General features: G+C 39.9%; 1 protein-coding gene across 1 annotated transcript in view; it reads right to left on the bottom strand.

The window, feature by feature from the left end:
- The window catches only part of ubr4 (ubiquitin protein ligase E3 component n-recognin 4), a 53,124-nt gene that overhangs the window by 28,392 nt on the left and 9,341 nt on the right, over window positions 1-15,391 (bottom strand). The window contains 31 exon segments of the mRNA XM_082145498.1: window positions 350-497; window positions 590-660; window positions 740-931; window positions 1,039-1,102; window positions 1,564-1,951; window positions 2,035-2,135; window positions 2,225-2,326; window positions 2,591-2,797; window positions 2,879-3,036; window positions 3,124-3,221; window positions 3,364-3,482; window positions 4,157-4,386; window positions 5,299-5,421; window positions 5,536-5,718; window positions 5,806-5,934; window positions 6,450-6,529; window positions 6,683-6,815; window positions 6,902-7,181; window positions 7,316-7,485; window positions 7,586-7,671; window positions 7,759-7,915; window positions 8,358-8,545; window positions 10,803-10,920; window positions 11,012-11,149; window positions 11,235-11,334; window positions 12,005-12,195; window positions 12,276-12,335; window positions 12,428-12,552; window positions 12,645-12,769; window positions 12,851-12,992; window positions 14,528-14,630. Of these exon segments, the coding sequence (XP_082001624.1) occupies window positions 350-497; window positions 590-660; window positions 740-931; window positions 1,039-1,102; window positions 1,564-1,951; window positions 2,035-2,135; window positions 2,225-2,326; window positions 2,591-2,797; window positions 2,879-3,036; window positions 3,124-3,221; window positions 3,364-3,482; window positions 4,157-4,386; window positions 5,299-5,421; window positions 5,536-5,718; window positions 5,806-5,934; window positions 6,450-6,529; window positions 6,683-6,815; window positions 6,902-7,181; window positions 7,316-7,485; window positions 7,586-7,671; window positions 7,759-7,915; window positions 8,358-8,545; window positions 10,803-10,920; window positions 11,012-11,149; window positions 11,235-11,334; window positions 12,005-12,195; window positions 12,276-12,335; window positions 12,428-12,552; window positions 12,645-12,769; window positions 12,851-12,992; window positions 14,528-14,630 (4,509 nt within the window).

Below are 15,391 nucleotides of genomic sequence, written 5' to 3' on the forward strand. Positions count from 1 at the left end.
TCTACGGACAATTTTAGTGCTTTACAGTGGTAGTTACTATGGAAAGTGCTATGTAAAATTATCTTTTATGTTCCACTGAAACGGTTTGAAACGACACGAGTAAATGTTTGTTATAGCGGGTGAACAATTCCTTTAACAATATAATCAAATTAATCTTAAGTAATATACTACCAAACAATAGAGGACAAACTTGCTTTACTACCAAAAAAAGGAAAGGTGAAATGTTGCAAACCCTGATGAATTGGGGGAGATCTGAAATGAGCTAATGGCAGTCAATGATAAATGATTTGCAAGCCAAAGTTACCGCTGTTGCTCTTTTCCCATGATGACCTGAAGTATTCGGTCTCACCTGGCAGCTGCCATCCTCCTTGGCACCGCAGTCACAGAAGAAAGAACCGTATTTGGCATAGGAGATCTCATGGTCTTTGTGACAGACCTTGGCACACACTGTGCACACACCTACCCCATCCACCATCTTACAGGTGTGACAGTGATACCTGTACGGGGAAGAGCGTGAGATTAAAGGCCAACAGCACAGCTTCTGAACGCTTCTGTTTCATAGCAAAGGAAGGCCGTGTGGGTCCATTACCAGTGCTGGTTCATGAACTCCTTTTGAGTGATGGTGAAGGTGCATAGCTTATTGCAGAGTGAATCCTCATCCTATAACACAAGAAACTTAGATATGATTGGAAAAATCTAAGCAATCTTTAAATCTACAGTGAGCAGACTGTTTCCTGACCGAGTCTTCAGCCTGTGAATCTTCCTCCTCTACAGCTAGGTCCTCCACCCAGTCAGAGTCCACTTCAATGGCCTTCTCCTCTCCCTCCATCAGGAGCTGGGACGAGCCCTGGCCACTGCTCTGTCTCAAAGCGTTCATCACATCCGCCAGATAGGAAATGATGTGGCAGGCACACTCCAGCATGCTGGCATGCTGCAAACAAGAGTGTTTCACTAATGGCCCGAAACAATTAAATCCAAGACGTGTGAATGGTTACCGTAGAAATGGACTTTTGACTTTTACCATCAAATTGCACCTACCTTGCCTTGCGACACATTAGCGGTAACTTTTTCCACAACGTTCTTCTGATACAAGTATTTTTTACTGAAAGAAAAATAGGAACATTTCAGATTTAGGAGGTAAATACCCCATGAAATCAGAGAGATGTGGTTTTGTGGCTTCAGTCTATGAATGGCAGTTTCTAATAAAATTGTTTTAGCTGATATAAAAATACGTATACAATTTAGTCCTATATTCTATTTTAGGAAAAAATTGCAAAAAGTATGATGTACTTTAACAATTTGTCCAATAAAAGCATTTTTTTTTTGTAATATCTTATTATTGATTTAAAGTTCACCTGTAGTCAATCTTTGATCCCCAAAATTACATATTGAACATGAGCTAACATGAACTCGCAATGGAACATTTGGACAAATATCAATAAATACTGTAACAAACAGATAATTGCTCATTGGGAGTCCATGTTAGTTAAAGCATTGTCTAAAATTAACTAATGGGACCTTATTGTAAAGTGTTACTTTTATATTTATTAAATATATAATCACCATCTTGTGAGCCAGTCAATGGCAGCTCTGTGTAGCTGTAGATGTCCTGCTCCTTGTCCTGCACTGGCTAGAGTGGCCATGATGACCATGAGCTCAGGAAAGCCTGCCCCATCCCCACTGGCCAGCATCTCCGTTGCCATGGGTATGAGAGTGCTCAGAAGCACCGTGCAGACGCCCTCGCCAACCTGGCTGTTATCACGGACAATGTAGGAGGTGAGGAGTTGCAGGAGCTGCCTGTTCTCTTGCACTGTGTCCAGCTGGTCTGAATCTTTAGGAGGGGAGGCCGTCATACGCCTCAGCCAGGCCTGCAGCCTCATGGGCTCCACACAAGCCAGCTGGGCCAATGAGCCGCACAGGCACAGAAGGCTGGGATTGGGGCTCTTTTCCGCTGAAGGATGAACACAGATGAGAAGTGTAAGAGGGGAAGAGTAAAAGGGGCAAATTTGTAAGAGACATAGCATGGCTACATACTGAGCTGGAACAGTTTAGTGAAGAATTTCAGGACTCTGTTACAGAACTTTGCAGATAGATTCTCGTTGGCTGTGGCCATCATGATCTGCACCAATTCTCCACTACAAGACAAGGGGGAAAAGTGATGCATTAAAATGATGCAAAGGGCTTCAAGCAATTCCTAAAAAGAGTTTATTCAGTTAGAATGTACCTGAATGAGAAGAATTCCTCCATTGCTTTGCGGACCTGACTGCTTTCCAGCTGTTTCTCCAGGTACTGTAGACACTCTTCAAGAATGGACTCATCCAGACCACTAATCGGAAACAGAACCATATCATGTGCATGTTTATATGTGAATAAAAGCCAAATTTTAATCTGTTCATCATATAGCGATCGAATCTCAGGATTAACCAAAGTCTTATGGGTTTGGAAAAACATGACGGTGAGTAATTGAAGACAGAATTTTCAATTGTGGGGGAACTAACCCTTCAATCTAGATTATTTTAGATTACAGACAGTAATCATTCCTAAAGTTTAGGAGTCTGTTTAAAAATCATATGGTCATCTGGGGCCTCACCTGTTGGGGTCAGAGTGATTGGCGATGATGTTGTAGCAGCCTGTAATGAGACGCTCGTAGACGAGAGCCAGGAAAGCATCAGATTCGGCGGGGCCCAGGATCCTCTCCAGTGAGGTGCTGCAGATCTCCGCAACGCTCTCTGTGCTGCTCTCCAGCAGGAGGGGCAGCAGCGTGCGGATCACCTGTGGACTGTTCAGCTCCTCTGTGCTATAACCAAACACAAAAAATCTTTGTCATCTATCAATATGTTATACCATGCATCTGTTTCAACTGTCGCCCAAGACTTACACAATGAGGTCCCCAGTAAGGCGCACTAACGAGAGCAGAATGTGTTTGAGAGAGGAGGCTAAGGGCAATGACTGGTTGCTGAGGGTCCCCAGGTGGGCCGCTTGAATCGCACTGATGTAACTTTCCGACGGGATGGTGTCATTGGCAAAGGCGTTCCGCTGTGGAAACCAAAGAAACCAATCAGTGTAAAGTAAAGAACTAAGAGAGTATGTTTACTGTATGAGCTGAAGTAAAAGCATGCATACCCATGAGCCAATGTTAGGGAATTCATTAGTGTGAATGTTGTTCCATGTTTCACAAAGTGTCTGAACGGCTGATGGCAGATTCTGCATCACAGTCTGACCTGAAAGAGCAAAAACAGCAGACATAAATAAAAAAACACCTGTATGTACCCTGCACTGAACAAAACAAAAAAAATGGATTAGATATGCCAATATACATAAAAACCATTGTGTCAATAACATCTTGATATCTAGAATCCTTACCAAGCAAGTTGGCTTTGCAGCGTGTGGATCCGATGGACAACACAGCAGAATAACCCTGCAGTTTAGCTTCAGTGGGTTTGTTTTCTCCTTCCTCTGGCAGGCTCATCAGCAGGTATGACCTGAGCAAACATATCACCAGAAAACCAATCAAGAAGGGCTTAAGGACAGTTCCATTCAAGCATTTGGTTTCATAAAGTTTATTTGAGGACTTTAAAGGGATAGTTCACCCAAAAACAACCTTGGAACACAAAAGGAGAAATTTTAAAGAACCTTCATACAGCTATTTTCCAAATATCAAGTTCAAGCTCCAAAGAGGATAAAAAGTGCCACAAAGGTATTAAAATCATGTGCACTATATTAAAAGTGTTCTGAAGCCATTTAAGGAACATACTGAAATATAAGAGATTATTTGCTGATATTCACTGTACCCCAAGAAAGCCATTAACTCAAAAACTACTTTAACAGGACAGAGTTGTTGAGCCAGTTCTTTTCAATTAACAGTTGAACCAATTCACAAATGGGACTGCACAATTTGTTCAAGAAAAGAACCGATCTGTTTTTTGGGTTTAACTCCATGATTAATAACGGCAAAGATTAAGAGTAAACAACAACCACTAAATTTCAGTCTATTCTTCACACAAACCTATCAAGTATAAGCCCTTCATATTTTGAAGCCATATGAACTTATGAATAATAACTTTTCTGGTGGTTTGAATAAACAATGGCAGAATTCTCCTTTTTAGGTGAACAATCCTTTAAAATCTGTAATAAACAACAATGGTGTAATCAGAACCTGGTGAAAGCTGTATAGACGTCAATGAGCTGCAGTGTGGCAGGCAGCAGGTTTTTGGTGATCTCAGAGGATTTGTGAGGGTCTGTATCAGCAGCTACTTTGGAGAAATGCTCATCTAAAGACACTTGCACTTTGGAAATCACAGCATCCAATGTGTAGATGGTTTGTAGAGAGGGTACTTGGTGAAGAGGTAGGATGCTGTTGGGGTCCACGCAGCAAAATGACGAAATCTATGGAGGAGATATTTAATGAGATCATATATTAAGAGACAAGGAGATCTATATCAGCCATTAATGGCTACTGCATTGATAACATGCTCACATGGCAGGTTCATGTTGACAATTTATGTTCTAAACTCCGACAAAGACTGTACTTGCTGAGGAGACTCAGATTGTATGGTATCAACAAAAAAATCATGACTGTGTTTTATCAGGCTGTTCTGGAGAGTCTAATTAGGTATGAGATCAAAGCCTGGTATGGTAACCTCTCTGTAAAATAAAAATACAGACTTTCCAGCATTATCAAGAGTGCCATGAAAATTGTGGAGTGGAAAGACCATCCATCGCTCCAAACATTATATGAGCAGTCTGTGTACAGGGGGGCACAAAGCATACTGACTGACCCTTCTCACATCCTTCATCCGGACTATGTGCTTCTGCCTTCAGGAAGAAGGTATAGAGTGCCCAAATGTCGACTGAACCGGTTTAAAAACTCTTTTGTGCCCGTCTCCATTGGACTTTTGAACAGCAAGGACAAAGGCCTATGGATTGTTTCTGGTTAGCACTGATTACTTAACATTATTTATTGCTTTATATTATAATTCTTATTTATTGGTGGTTATTGTTATTTTATTGCGGTTCTTAAAGTTTACGCGACTGTTATTTAAGCGAGATAACAGTGGCCTTTTTAGATGTGCAATATGACGACCGTCTACATGTTCTACATGTTTTGCTCCACTGTATGGATTGTTTAGGTGAGATACATGTGATTGATTTATCCTGTGATTGATTTAGAATTTATTATAAATTCTTATCTATTTATTTATTCTTTGTTCTGAAAATGCAGCATACACTGAGCCCAAGACAAATTTCCCTAAGGGGACAATAAAGTATATTGTATTGTATTGTACTCTGAGAGTGTACCTGTCTGGCGATGTATTCCTCTGCAAGATCCACATCATATTTCACTGCACTGCATTTGGCCGAGGCCACTACGATCAAAGATGTGGCGTGGTCAGCTTTCATTCCTTGTTTCACTAGGTTTTCCTGATAAAAGAGAGTTAACAGAGATGAATCTGAAGCTTAGATAGACTTTAAAAAATACAGGACACCTTGATCATTAGGTCAAGATTTTCTTAATGTTACGGTTACAAAACCGACCTGGATCCAGTTGACGAAAGTGCTGACTCGCAACCTTGATGACCACCTCAGGGTGTGTAAGATATCACTCTCGCTGGGGTCAGTGTTGCCACTCTTAAGCTGCTCAACATAGGCCTTTGAGGGTGGCAGCACACCCAAGATCTTCCACAGCACTAGGAAGTAGTACTGCAAGGAACATGCTTCCTGTAGCAAAGATTGACAGCAACATTTAGAGGTCAACCAACACAAACACAAGGTGATTGTGAAAATTACAGAATGTTTCTAACTCACTACTGGGGTGATGGGCTTATTTTCCAGCCGTCTCGCTGTGTCAAAGCGGGAGCCTGCAGCCAACAGGGAGATCAACGAGGAGTATAAATCGTCATACTTCACTGCACCGTTGAACAGCACTTGGAAGACCTGTAACAGTTGACGAATAACATGCACATTAACTTAAACATTTATACCATTTTGAACATTAATATATAAACACGGGTCTTCAAACTTTTAAGGAAAAGAGCCCCATGGTAAATAGAGACGGAACAGGACCCCAAATACATATCATATACAATGATATGCTGCATTAAAGCCTAGAATCTTCAGACACCGCACACTACACAACTTTAAACGCCGACTGTAAACACAGATTGAGCGCAACAGGAACAGACCCAGTGCATTTCTGCATGATCAGTCGTAAGGACCAAATTACATTAATAATCGGCCTGACAGTAGTGTAGTGTGTTCCCCGCTTAACAGTATATCGCTGGTCACATATTTTGAACTTCTTTTTACCCCTAATGGTTGTGAGTATATCGGGGACTTAAGACACTGAAAAGTTCATGCAAACTTTCCAACAAAAAGTTTTGTAATGACCAAAATGATTTTCTTTAACCATGGCTCTAATACTTCTATAGACTTGTGATGTGTGGCCTCACCTTGCCGTCAAGTCGACTCCTGTCATCCTCTGAGGCTTCAGGGGACAGAACGCAGTAGAATTTCGGCTGCACCGTGGAATCTAAATGAAAGCAACAACAGACATCAATAACAATCAAAACAGCTCTTGCACTAAATTAGCAAAGCTTTCAACTGTTGTTTGTTGAGTACTGCTTTATGTGTGATTATCAAGGGCATATTGGAGAGAAATATAAGAGGTCTGACTTACTCCTACCTGCCGAGCAGTGCTTGGCCCAGTTCTCCTCCACCTCTTTGAAACCATAATAAAGTGGGATGGCACCTCTCTTTCCCCCCTCCTGTCCAGAACTGGCTCCGGATGCCAATGGTGTCAGGAGATTGTACTGAACCTGAGTGTGGAAATAAAAATCAAACTGTTAAAAACTATCTACAAATCAGTGGCATGTTTCCAGTGAAAGTACAGCTACATTCGTACCTGCTCAAACAAGTACATGGGAGCTTTTGAGTACTGGTGCAGCAGGTAGTCGAACACAAGCAAGATGCGGGCCAGGTTGAGGGGTACAGCTTGAAGCTGAGAATCAACGTGGGCCGCGATTTCAGCGATGGCCTGCATGCAGAGGGTTAGGACGTTGCGGCGGCCCTTTTCAGAGAAGTTGTGGAAGATAAGCAAAAGCAGCTGGAGGTGTTCTACGTTTAGGTCCTCGTCAGCAGGCACCGCTCCCTGTAGCGTGTGCTGTTTTAGAGTGCCCACAAACCTACGGAAAATATATTCCAGTTGTGAATATGTTATACAACGAATTTGATGTTAACACACAATATATCTTGTGAAGAATCCAAAGCTACATTTGAGAAAAGAAAAGTAATTCTTAAAGATTGAGTGATGTCTTACCTCTCCCAGACCTTCATGCACTCGGGTACATCAGGCTCCCCCTGCTGGCTGGCTTTATGCTGCCAGATGAGCAGTAACCTAGAAAGCACTGAGAGAGACTGAGGATGGATGTACATGGGCCAGGGACCCTCTGAGAATGGGGCAACACCCAACTGCTGCAGAAGAGTGTTCTGAAGAAAAGTTATACAAAACAAGGTATCAGGTGCCTGTTGTCTGTAATATTGAGATGCAGCTCAGGCATATTTAAGCATATTTTTTTTAATAATTTACCTGTAGGGATGGAGAGGGCAGGTCTGACGTTACCAGAGAGTGATTGAAGTGATAGAGGGCTGAGGCAAATTCGTCATCAGAGGAACCTGGATGGCAAAAAAGTTGCATGTTAGGAAAAGCCTAAATGGAAACCTAAATGTAAGACCTAGATAAGAGCGGGGGGCTTTAAAAACCTTTGACATCTTTGTCGACATCCTTGATGATGCTGGCGAGGGTGGCCATGTGCTGCTCCGTGAGGGACACGCTCAGGTAGTTGCGAATGAAATTATTTCTGGACTTCAGCATGGAGGTGGTGATGAAGTTTAGTATGCTTGAGGCCAAACTCAAAAACTAGAACAAGAAAAACATCAAGTCAGCATGAAATGGCTTTTGCAATCGATTTCACTTATCGTGTAATGTAATGTAAACCGATATAGCAGTTACATGGGATTTATTAACAACTGACAACCTAGTGGCATGGCTGAAACATCACACAGAAGCTGTGTTTTTGAATACTTTTTACAAAGTACTAAGTGCCTTAAATTTTTTTTACAAAATAAAGAAAACCGTATCAATTTTGATTTCAACATATCAAAACAGCCACAGAGGTTTTCTTATTTCATACTGGTTTTGAGTAGCTGAATCATGAACTTAACATCTCTGCATAGACGAGTCTGAATTGGTTATCAGCTCGCCATAACACAAATGTGTTTGTACAGGACATAAAACAACATTTCAGTTCCAGCAGCAAAGTTAGTCAAAATCAGATCTGCACTTCACATTGTGGCCTTACCAACTCAGGGTCCTTGCGACTGGCCAGGATGTTGCCGTTCTCTGCCGTGTTCAGCTTGCTGGGGCTCTTGAGTCTCGGGGACGTTTCCAGAGGTGGGGGAGGAGGGGGAGGTGGAGGTGCCACCTTCTCTTTACTGGGAGAAATAGTCTCTTCAAACCACAGTCCCAGAATGGGCTCACTATCATCATCTGAAAACACGCCAAGAGTGACATTCAGCACCACATTCAATGAAGTCACTGTACTGTATGCAAACAGTGATGTTGTTTCCATTTAGCCATGGAAATAAATCTACTTAAGATCTTTTTACTGTTTACTGCACAATAAACAGAAGCATAATGAGACACTACGAGTCTGACCTAAAACAGAGATCTGCTGACCTGAGAAACAAGCTGCTCTTGTCCTCTCCTGTCTTCTCTCTGCTGAAATAATGAACACTGTCACTAGCTGTGATGGCTGCCAGATCAGCACAGTTAGCAGAGCATGCTTAGCGTGCCACAGTGTTCCGGAGCAGGAAGTAAACTGACCTGACTCTGAGCTCTGGGGAGAACTGACTGCTGTCCTTCTACTACAGCGTGCAGTGCTCAGGAACTGCCTGAGAATGTCCCTGAGATTCCTCAGCCCTGACACTAGCTCAGTAAACCACAAGCAAACCCTGTACTCAGCTGCATAAAAAATAACTCATTCTAATATCATTAAATAAGACAGCTGGGAGAACCTCGCAAAAATGGTCAAGAAAAGCACAGGTCATGTTTCAATACAAAATATTCGAAAGTACATTTTGCATTAAGAAAATGAAGAAATTAAGTTTGTATTTTGACATGATTGATATAATAATTAAGCACATTTAAATCCTCCCTTCCCAACTGTCAGTAGACTATTGGAATGCAAAAAGAGAGAAAAAAATAGCATTACAGAAATGCATAGTTTTTTAAATTATAAAATGCATTTATAAAGCTTGCTTATTTAGGGGTAAAAAAAGAGTCAACAAGGAAACTGTGCAGTTAAACAAATTATTAAATTAAATCTTGCAAAGATTTTATAACTTTTTTTTTATCTTGTAAAAAAAATGCACATGTATAACGGCAAAACAGGATAAAATATAAAAATTTTGCATAAAAATGTTTGTTTTGACATTACTGTTATCAAAAATAAGTGCAATTGTAGCAGCAATAAAAAAAAGCATTACAGTAAACCATATATCAGAATTGCAGTAATTAAAAAAAAATTTTTAAGTAATTAATTCTAAAGTGTTTTAAGAAAGCTTATTTAGGAGTAAAAAATAATCAACAAGGAAAAATTAAATGAACAAAATAATATAAAAATATACATGTTTGTGGACAGGATGACTTTCATTATTATTCCATTCATTAATGTTCCAGTACTGAGAATGTGATTTTTCTTCATTGCAAAATGTGCTTAATAGCTTCTTTTTTTTTGTGAGAATCACCCAGCTAGACATCAATCTAATGGGGAGATTTACTGGTAAAAGCAACTACTCTGCATATAAACTGAATGTCAGGTTCTTTCTTAATTACAAGATCAACTACAATGTCTGACCTCACTGTGGCCTTCATTTACAAGGTTAAAGGGTTAAAGAGATATAAACTGGTTGCACATTAATAAAAACAACAATAGCACTCATGTTTATTATTAAGAGAAAATTGAGGATGTGTTTTCGTTTTTCTTGGCTATTTCGTTCTTCCTGTTTAAAAAGCAAAGTTGAATCAACGTCACGAAAAGTGAGGTATATGCGTTAATTCAGAGTGGTAAGGGTGGCTGGAGAGTACTTGTCATCAGTTTCTTTGTATTATTCTTGAGAATAAACTCTTTTAATCCAATCACTGCACTGCATTACTCATGAGAATTCAAATGTCACAGAAGACCGGTTCAGGGTTGTTCGTTCATCTCTGCCTGTTCAGCTTTGCGTTCGGACACACTGTGTAAGTGTATCAGAACAGTAGCACAAGAGTGTTGTTGGCATTTTCCCCACGATGCGGTCAGAGATGGAGTTTTGATGACAAGATGGATTTATTCTGATGCACAGAAGAAAATGATGTAGACCCAAAATTCAAAGAAGAATGGACCAATAGCTCTGCAAATTTATAATGCTGATTTGTTGATATTTCTAAGAATAATTTCAAGTATTTGATTTGGTCTTGTTAGTAGAATCTAATGATACGATTTCAGTGAGTTTGTTGTCATAGGGTTATATTTATAAAATCAAGGTGCCTCCAAATCAGGGGTTTTTCCACTGCTCACATTTAAATATTAATTTGTCTGTATAATGAGTGTGTTGCAAATGTTTTATTTTTTGTTGCCTCCCTTCTACCGACCCTCTACACTCCCACTTTTCAAGAGTTTTTTTTTTTAAGTGTGAACAAGCAGTGCTCAAACAAGGGGGTTTCTTGACCCTTAAAATAACAAGAAATCTGCCGTGTTTGTTACCTTGACTGCTGTCTTCTTCTGTGCTGCTGAAGTCATCTTCATAGTAAGTGTTGGAGTCAGTGGAGGCACTGGCGTCACTGCTGACTGAACCCTTCCTCTGTCGCTGCAGCACACATGCCTGAATCAAGCACAACCAGAGCCACCACATTCATCAAACACAACAGACCACTACCTCATAGCAACCATGATCGAATCTCATGGTCACATACCTTTTTATAGGAGGTGGAGAGCAGCGTGAAGAGCAGGTTGGTGAGAGGGACCGAGTCAATGAGTCTCTGCACTCTCTGGATAGATGTGCTCTGGGCCATGATGTTCAGCTCTGCCGGAGGACCGTCACTAGCCCAGCCCTTGAAGACAGATAATGGCTTCATTCACATTTACAATATAAACATGCCCTGGTATTTCAAAAGAAGCTAATGTGTTTGGCCTTACTCTGTGAAGAGCCTCCACTTGTAAGTCCTGGAACAGTGATGTGAGCAGCTTGATCGAGTGATTGGCCAGAATGACTGACAGAACCCCAAAACCTTGGTGCCTGATGGGAAAAAAAATAATCCAATTCATAAATACAATAAATGTAATACATTTCAGCGATTATGAGCTTGTCTTTAATTTATTTCTGTATTCATGTTTTAATTTTATTTTAGGGTGGTGGTGGGGGCATTAAGTAAACAATGTCAGGATGATGCTGTCCAAATATCATAACAAAGAAGAAAAGGGCCTCATTTAAAGAATGAAAACCATAAAAAGTAGTTTGACAAAATATTTGATTTCTTTGAAAAAAGAAAACTTTTGGTTACACTTTATTTTAAGGTGTCATTGTTACAGTGTAATTATATATTGAAGTACTGAGTAATACTAAGCAACTACATGTACTTACTATAGGGTTAGTTGCATATAATTATGCATAATTTACTGTTATTACCATGGTAAGTACATGTAACAAGGACAATGTAAAATAAAGTGTTACCTAACTTTTTTTTTTAACAAAACTGCTTTATAATTTATAAATATAATATAAATATGATATTAGGAAAATATCAAAATGATAAGAGGATCCTGCAGACCATCATGAAAAATTGTCAAGGTCAAAAAATCTCTTAAACTTTAAAAAAAGATTAAACCTGAGGACCAGTGTTTTAGGACACTCTTATAACTCATATTCATTAGGCAATCACTTGAAGCACAGACACAAAGGCACTTACCCTTTCCCCGGGCCAAGTTTAGGAGATCCTGCTCCGTCCTTGGTTCGGGTGGAGATGTCTCGGACCCGTAGTGCTGCCAGGGGATCTTTCTCCTTCCCTTTATCAGCCAGGGCCGTGGGGCTTAGGTTCAGTATCAAATACAGGCTGTTCAACAGGCACCAGGCGCCCAAGAGTTGAAAGTTCTGATAATGCTGTTGAAACACGAAACCAGATCTCAGATGTTGGACATTCTTGCTTATGTTGTATACTCTGTGGCAAATAATTCACCTACCTCGCCTCCAGCTCTGCGAGAGTTACTGATGGCCTGTCCAATCATCTCATAGATTTCAAGCTGTTGAAAAAAGGAAAAACAGAAGATCAGCAGTGTAGCGAAGACAATAAAACTTTCAAAAGTCATCTGCCACCTTCACTAATGACACATACGCATTTCTGCACAATGGTAGCAGCATCATTTTCATAGTCTTCCTCCTTGGAGCCAGTGGAGGCTGCACGAAGCTGCAAGCCACTGCCCACCTGCAGTATGGCCATGCAAGTCGCCACACTCACACCTGAGAGGAAAAAAAAACACACACACCTGAAGTTCTCTGTGTACATCTGAACTCTACAAGAGGAGCTTTTTTTTCTTCTTCAATGAACCCACCTGCATAGAGGCAGCTTAGTGCTAACACAGTCACATCAAGTAGTCTCCCAGGTGTCAAAGGCTCCAGTACAGGCAAGGAAAGTGTGTCCAAGGCCATGGTCACATCAATCACCAGGGAGTGAAAACTGAAATGGGGATGGAAGTCAGTGTACTCACTCTTTACAGGTTCAACAAAAAGCAGTGAGCTGAGGGAGTCTTTGGTTTACCCATTTCGGACAGCGGTAGCATCTGCCACAGTGGCCGGCATGATGAAGAAAGAGTTGGCGGATACCGCATCCTGGAAGCGGTTGATATACCGTAAGAAGTAAGGAAGGTTGAGGCACACACGCAGCAACTTCTCTGAACCTCCTGTAATGCATGGGATAAGAATTAGGACTTATAAAGTGGAACAAAATGTTAAACTTAAATAAGTTTACAATATTAAAAGCTTTGGGCAACTCAAATGTGCGACATCCAACTCCTGTAATGTTTTTTTCCTGTAAATATTGAAGTCCATATGTATAAAAGAAAGCAGCAAATATGTAACTAGCAACATATACAACATAATGATGTTTTCTAGTGTGTTGATGTAGGTTTATAAATGATTTACCTTACAAATCTGATGAAATGGTGCATATATTTCAAATATATTTAAAGTTTAAATCCCACGCTCCGCTCAGCTCTGCCCTCTGTACTGGTGCACGCTCAATTTTATATTTCACGCAGAGATTGACAGGATAGGGCAAAGATGGAGTTAGCGTTAAACAAAAAAGCCAGCGCCTGTAAGTGGAGCACGATCTACGCGTTGCTCTATCCTCAATCTTCCCCAGTATCAAGAGACTGTGCTCGCAAAAGCAGGCACATGTATCCCATTTAAATGCCCGCGACACTGTTAAAACCTGACCTTATACTAAAATATCTGTGCATGGAACAAAGCAAATGAGAAACTAGAGATTTTTTAACATTAAATAAAGCACATAAACAGTACCTGAGATTATCTGTTTGCTCATCTAGCTTTAATTTTATATATGGGTCGAAATCACTATAAAGTGCCTTTGGTGTGCTCATCAGAATCACACATGAACATAATGCAAAATAATTAAATTCTGAGGTTTTATGATAAATTAACAAACATTTACACACATAGAAGTACAATGATAAATCTCTTGAAATGTGTTTTTCTCATTTATACCATTTTCTTTGCTGGATGTATGTGACTTTGGCATGTAGCCTACCACACGCAGCTCAGCTAACTTCAGTGAGTGTAAAAAGTGGTGAAATGACACAATTTAAATATATTTTTTTAATTCTTATTTTTCTCAAGTTGTTTGATAGAACAAGTCCATTTGATCATTTATATGCCATTTTCATAATAATATTAAACATATGAATGTACACATGTACGTTTAGTTTAATTGGGTTTGGGTACCGTGGGAAAAACAAAAAAATGCTACAAAGGGGTGCCATGCTTTCAAAAAGTTTGGGAACCACTGACCAACACGAATGTAAATAATTAAAGCGCATATATTTAACCCACAGGGTTAAATTGAATAGCAGCCTTAGTGAATTCACAATAGCACAACGCTATTGTATGGTTTTTAAATGGTTAATACATCGTGCATCCTTAGAAAACGGTCTAATAATGCGGTTCAAGGATTCTCGGTCCACTTCCGATATTTTACTCGACAAAGGTAAATTGCAATCAAGGATTTTTTTTTATTGAGAACTCGAATTCAACATGCAATCCTAATGTTCCCAAAACATGTCTACATAAATATTGATATTAATCAAAATGGCATTGTGAGTATGGTCTAAATAGGGAATATTGTGCCTAGAAGGTACTTGGTCTGATTTGATCATGTGGTATTTGGGTTGAAAAGTTTGAGCTCACAAGCTCAGCTCACCTAATTCTTGTAAACTGGACACATTTTGAGAGATGAAGGCATTCTTCATTTTGGCCTGCAATGCCTGATCTGTTGTTGTCTGGTCATCACACTCATTCTCACCCTGTAAAACACATGACATTACAGTTTTGTCCTTAAACATCATCTTTGTTTGCTCATAACAAAACAGCAGAAATCCCAGGAGTGATCACATCATCATCATTTTTACATGGACCCTAAAAATCTGTTCGTATTCGGACTAGTAGCAAAGTCATAATAAAAACAAAAAGTCACATGTAACCACATAAATCATAATGGATTTCATTGAGATTGTAAGGGGTGGTTTAAATGCTGGTTTAAAAAAGCTGGTGGTGCTGAAACCGGAATTTTCTGCACACGTGCAATGATTTAGAATTGGCGTAATGAGGTATGACGCAAGGAACGAGCTGTTGTTGTCGAATATAGAGTCATAAATGACTGTCTTGTCATTCTAAAAGTCTCCTTTCACTCATCGTCTGTGAAGTGGTGCAGGACAACATTGTCCCACTAGTCCTTGCTTCAGACTCTCATCCACAGACACCTTGTTTTGGGCGTAAGAAGGGGCGTTTTTACTGCTTGATAAATATAATCAGCATGGCACAATGCTTCATGTGCTCATCGTCTCCCTTAAATAAATAAATAAATAAATATTAAGTCTGCTTTTTAAAACAAAGATAAGAAAGAATAATAGGAGGATGGTTGATAAGTGCCAACAACAGAAACTCTATATTCATGCAGTGTGCGCTTGACAGAAGATCAATTCCGATTTCAAGCATATGATATTATAAACACGCACATAAACCCAATCACTTTATTTAGTGTTCATGTAAACGCTATGTTCAGATT

Source organism: Leuciscus leuciscus (genome assembly GCF_965113295.1).
Source record: "Leuciscus leuciscus genome assembly, chromosome: 18".
Taxonomy (NCBI): Eukaryota; Metazoa; Chordata; class Actinopteri; order Cypriniformes; family Leuciscidae; genus Leuciscus; species Leuciscus leuciscus.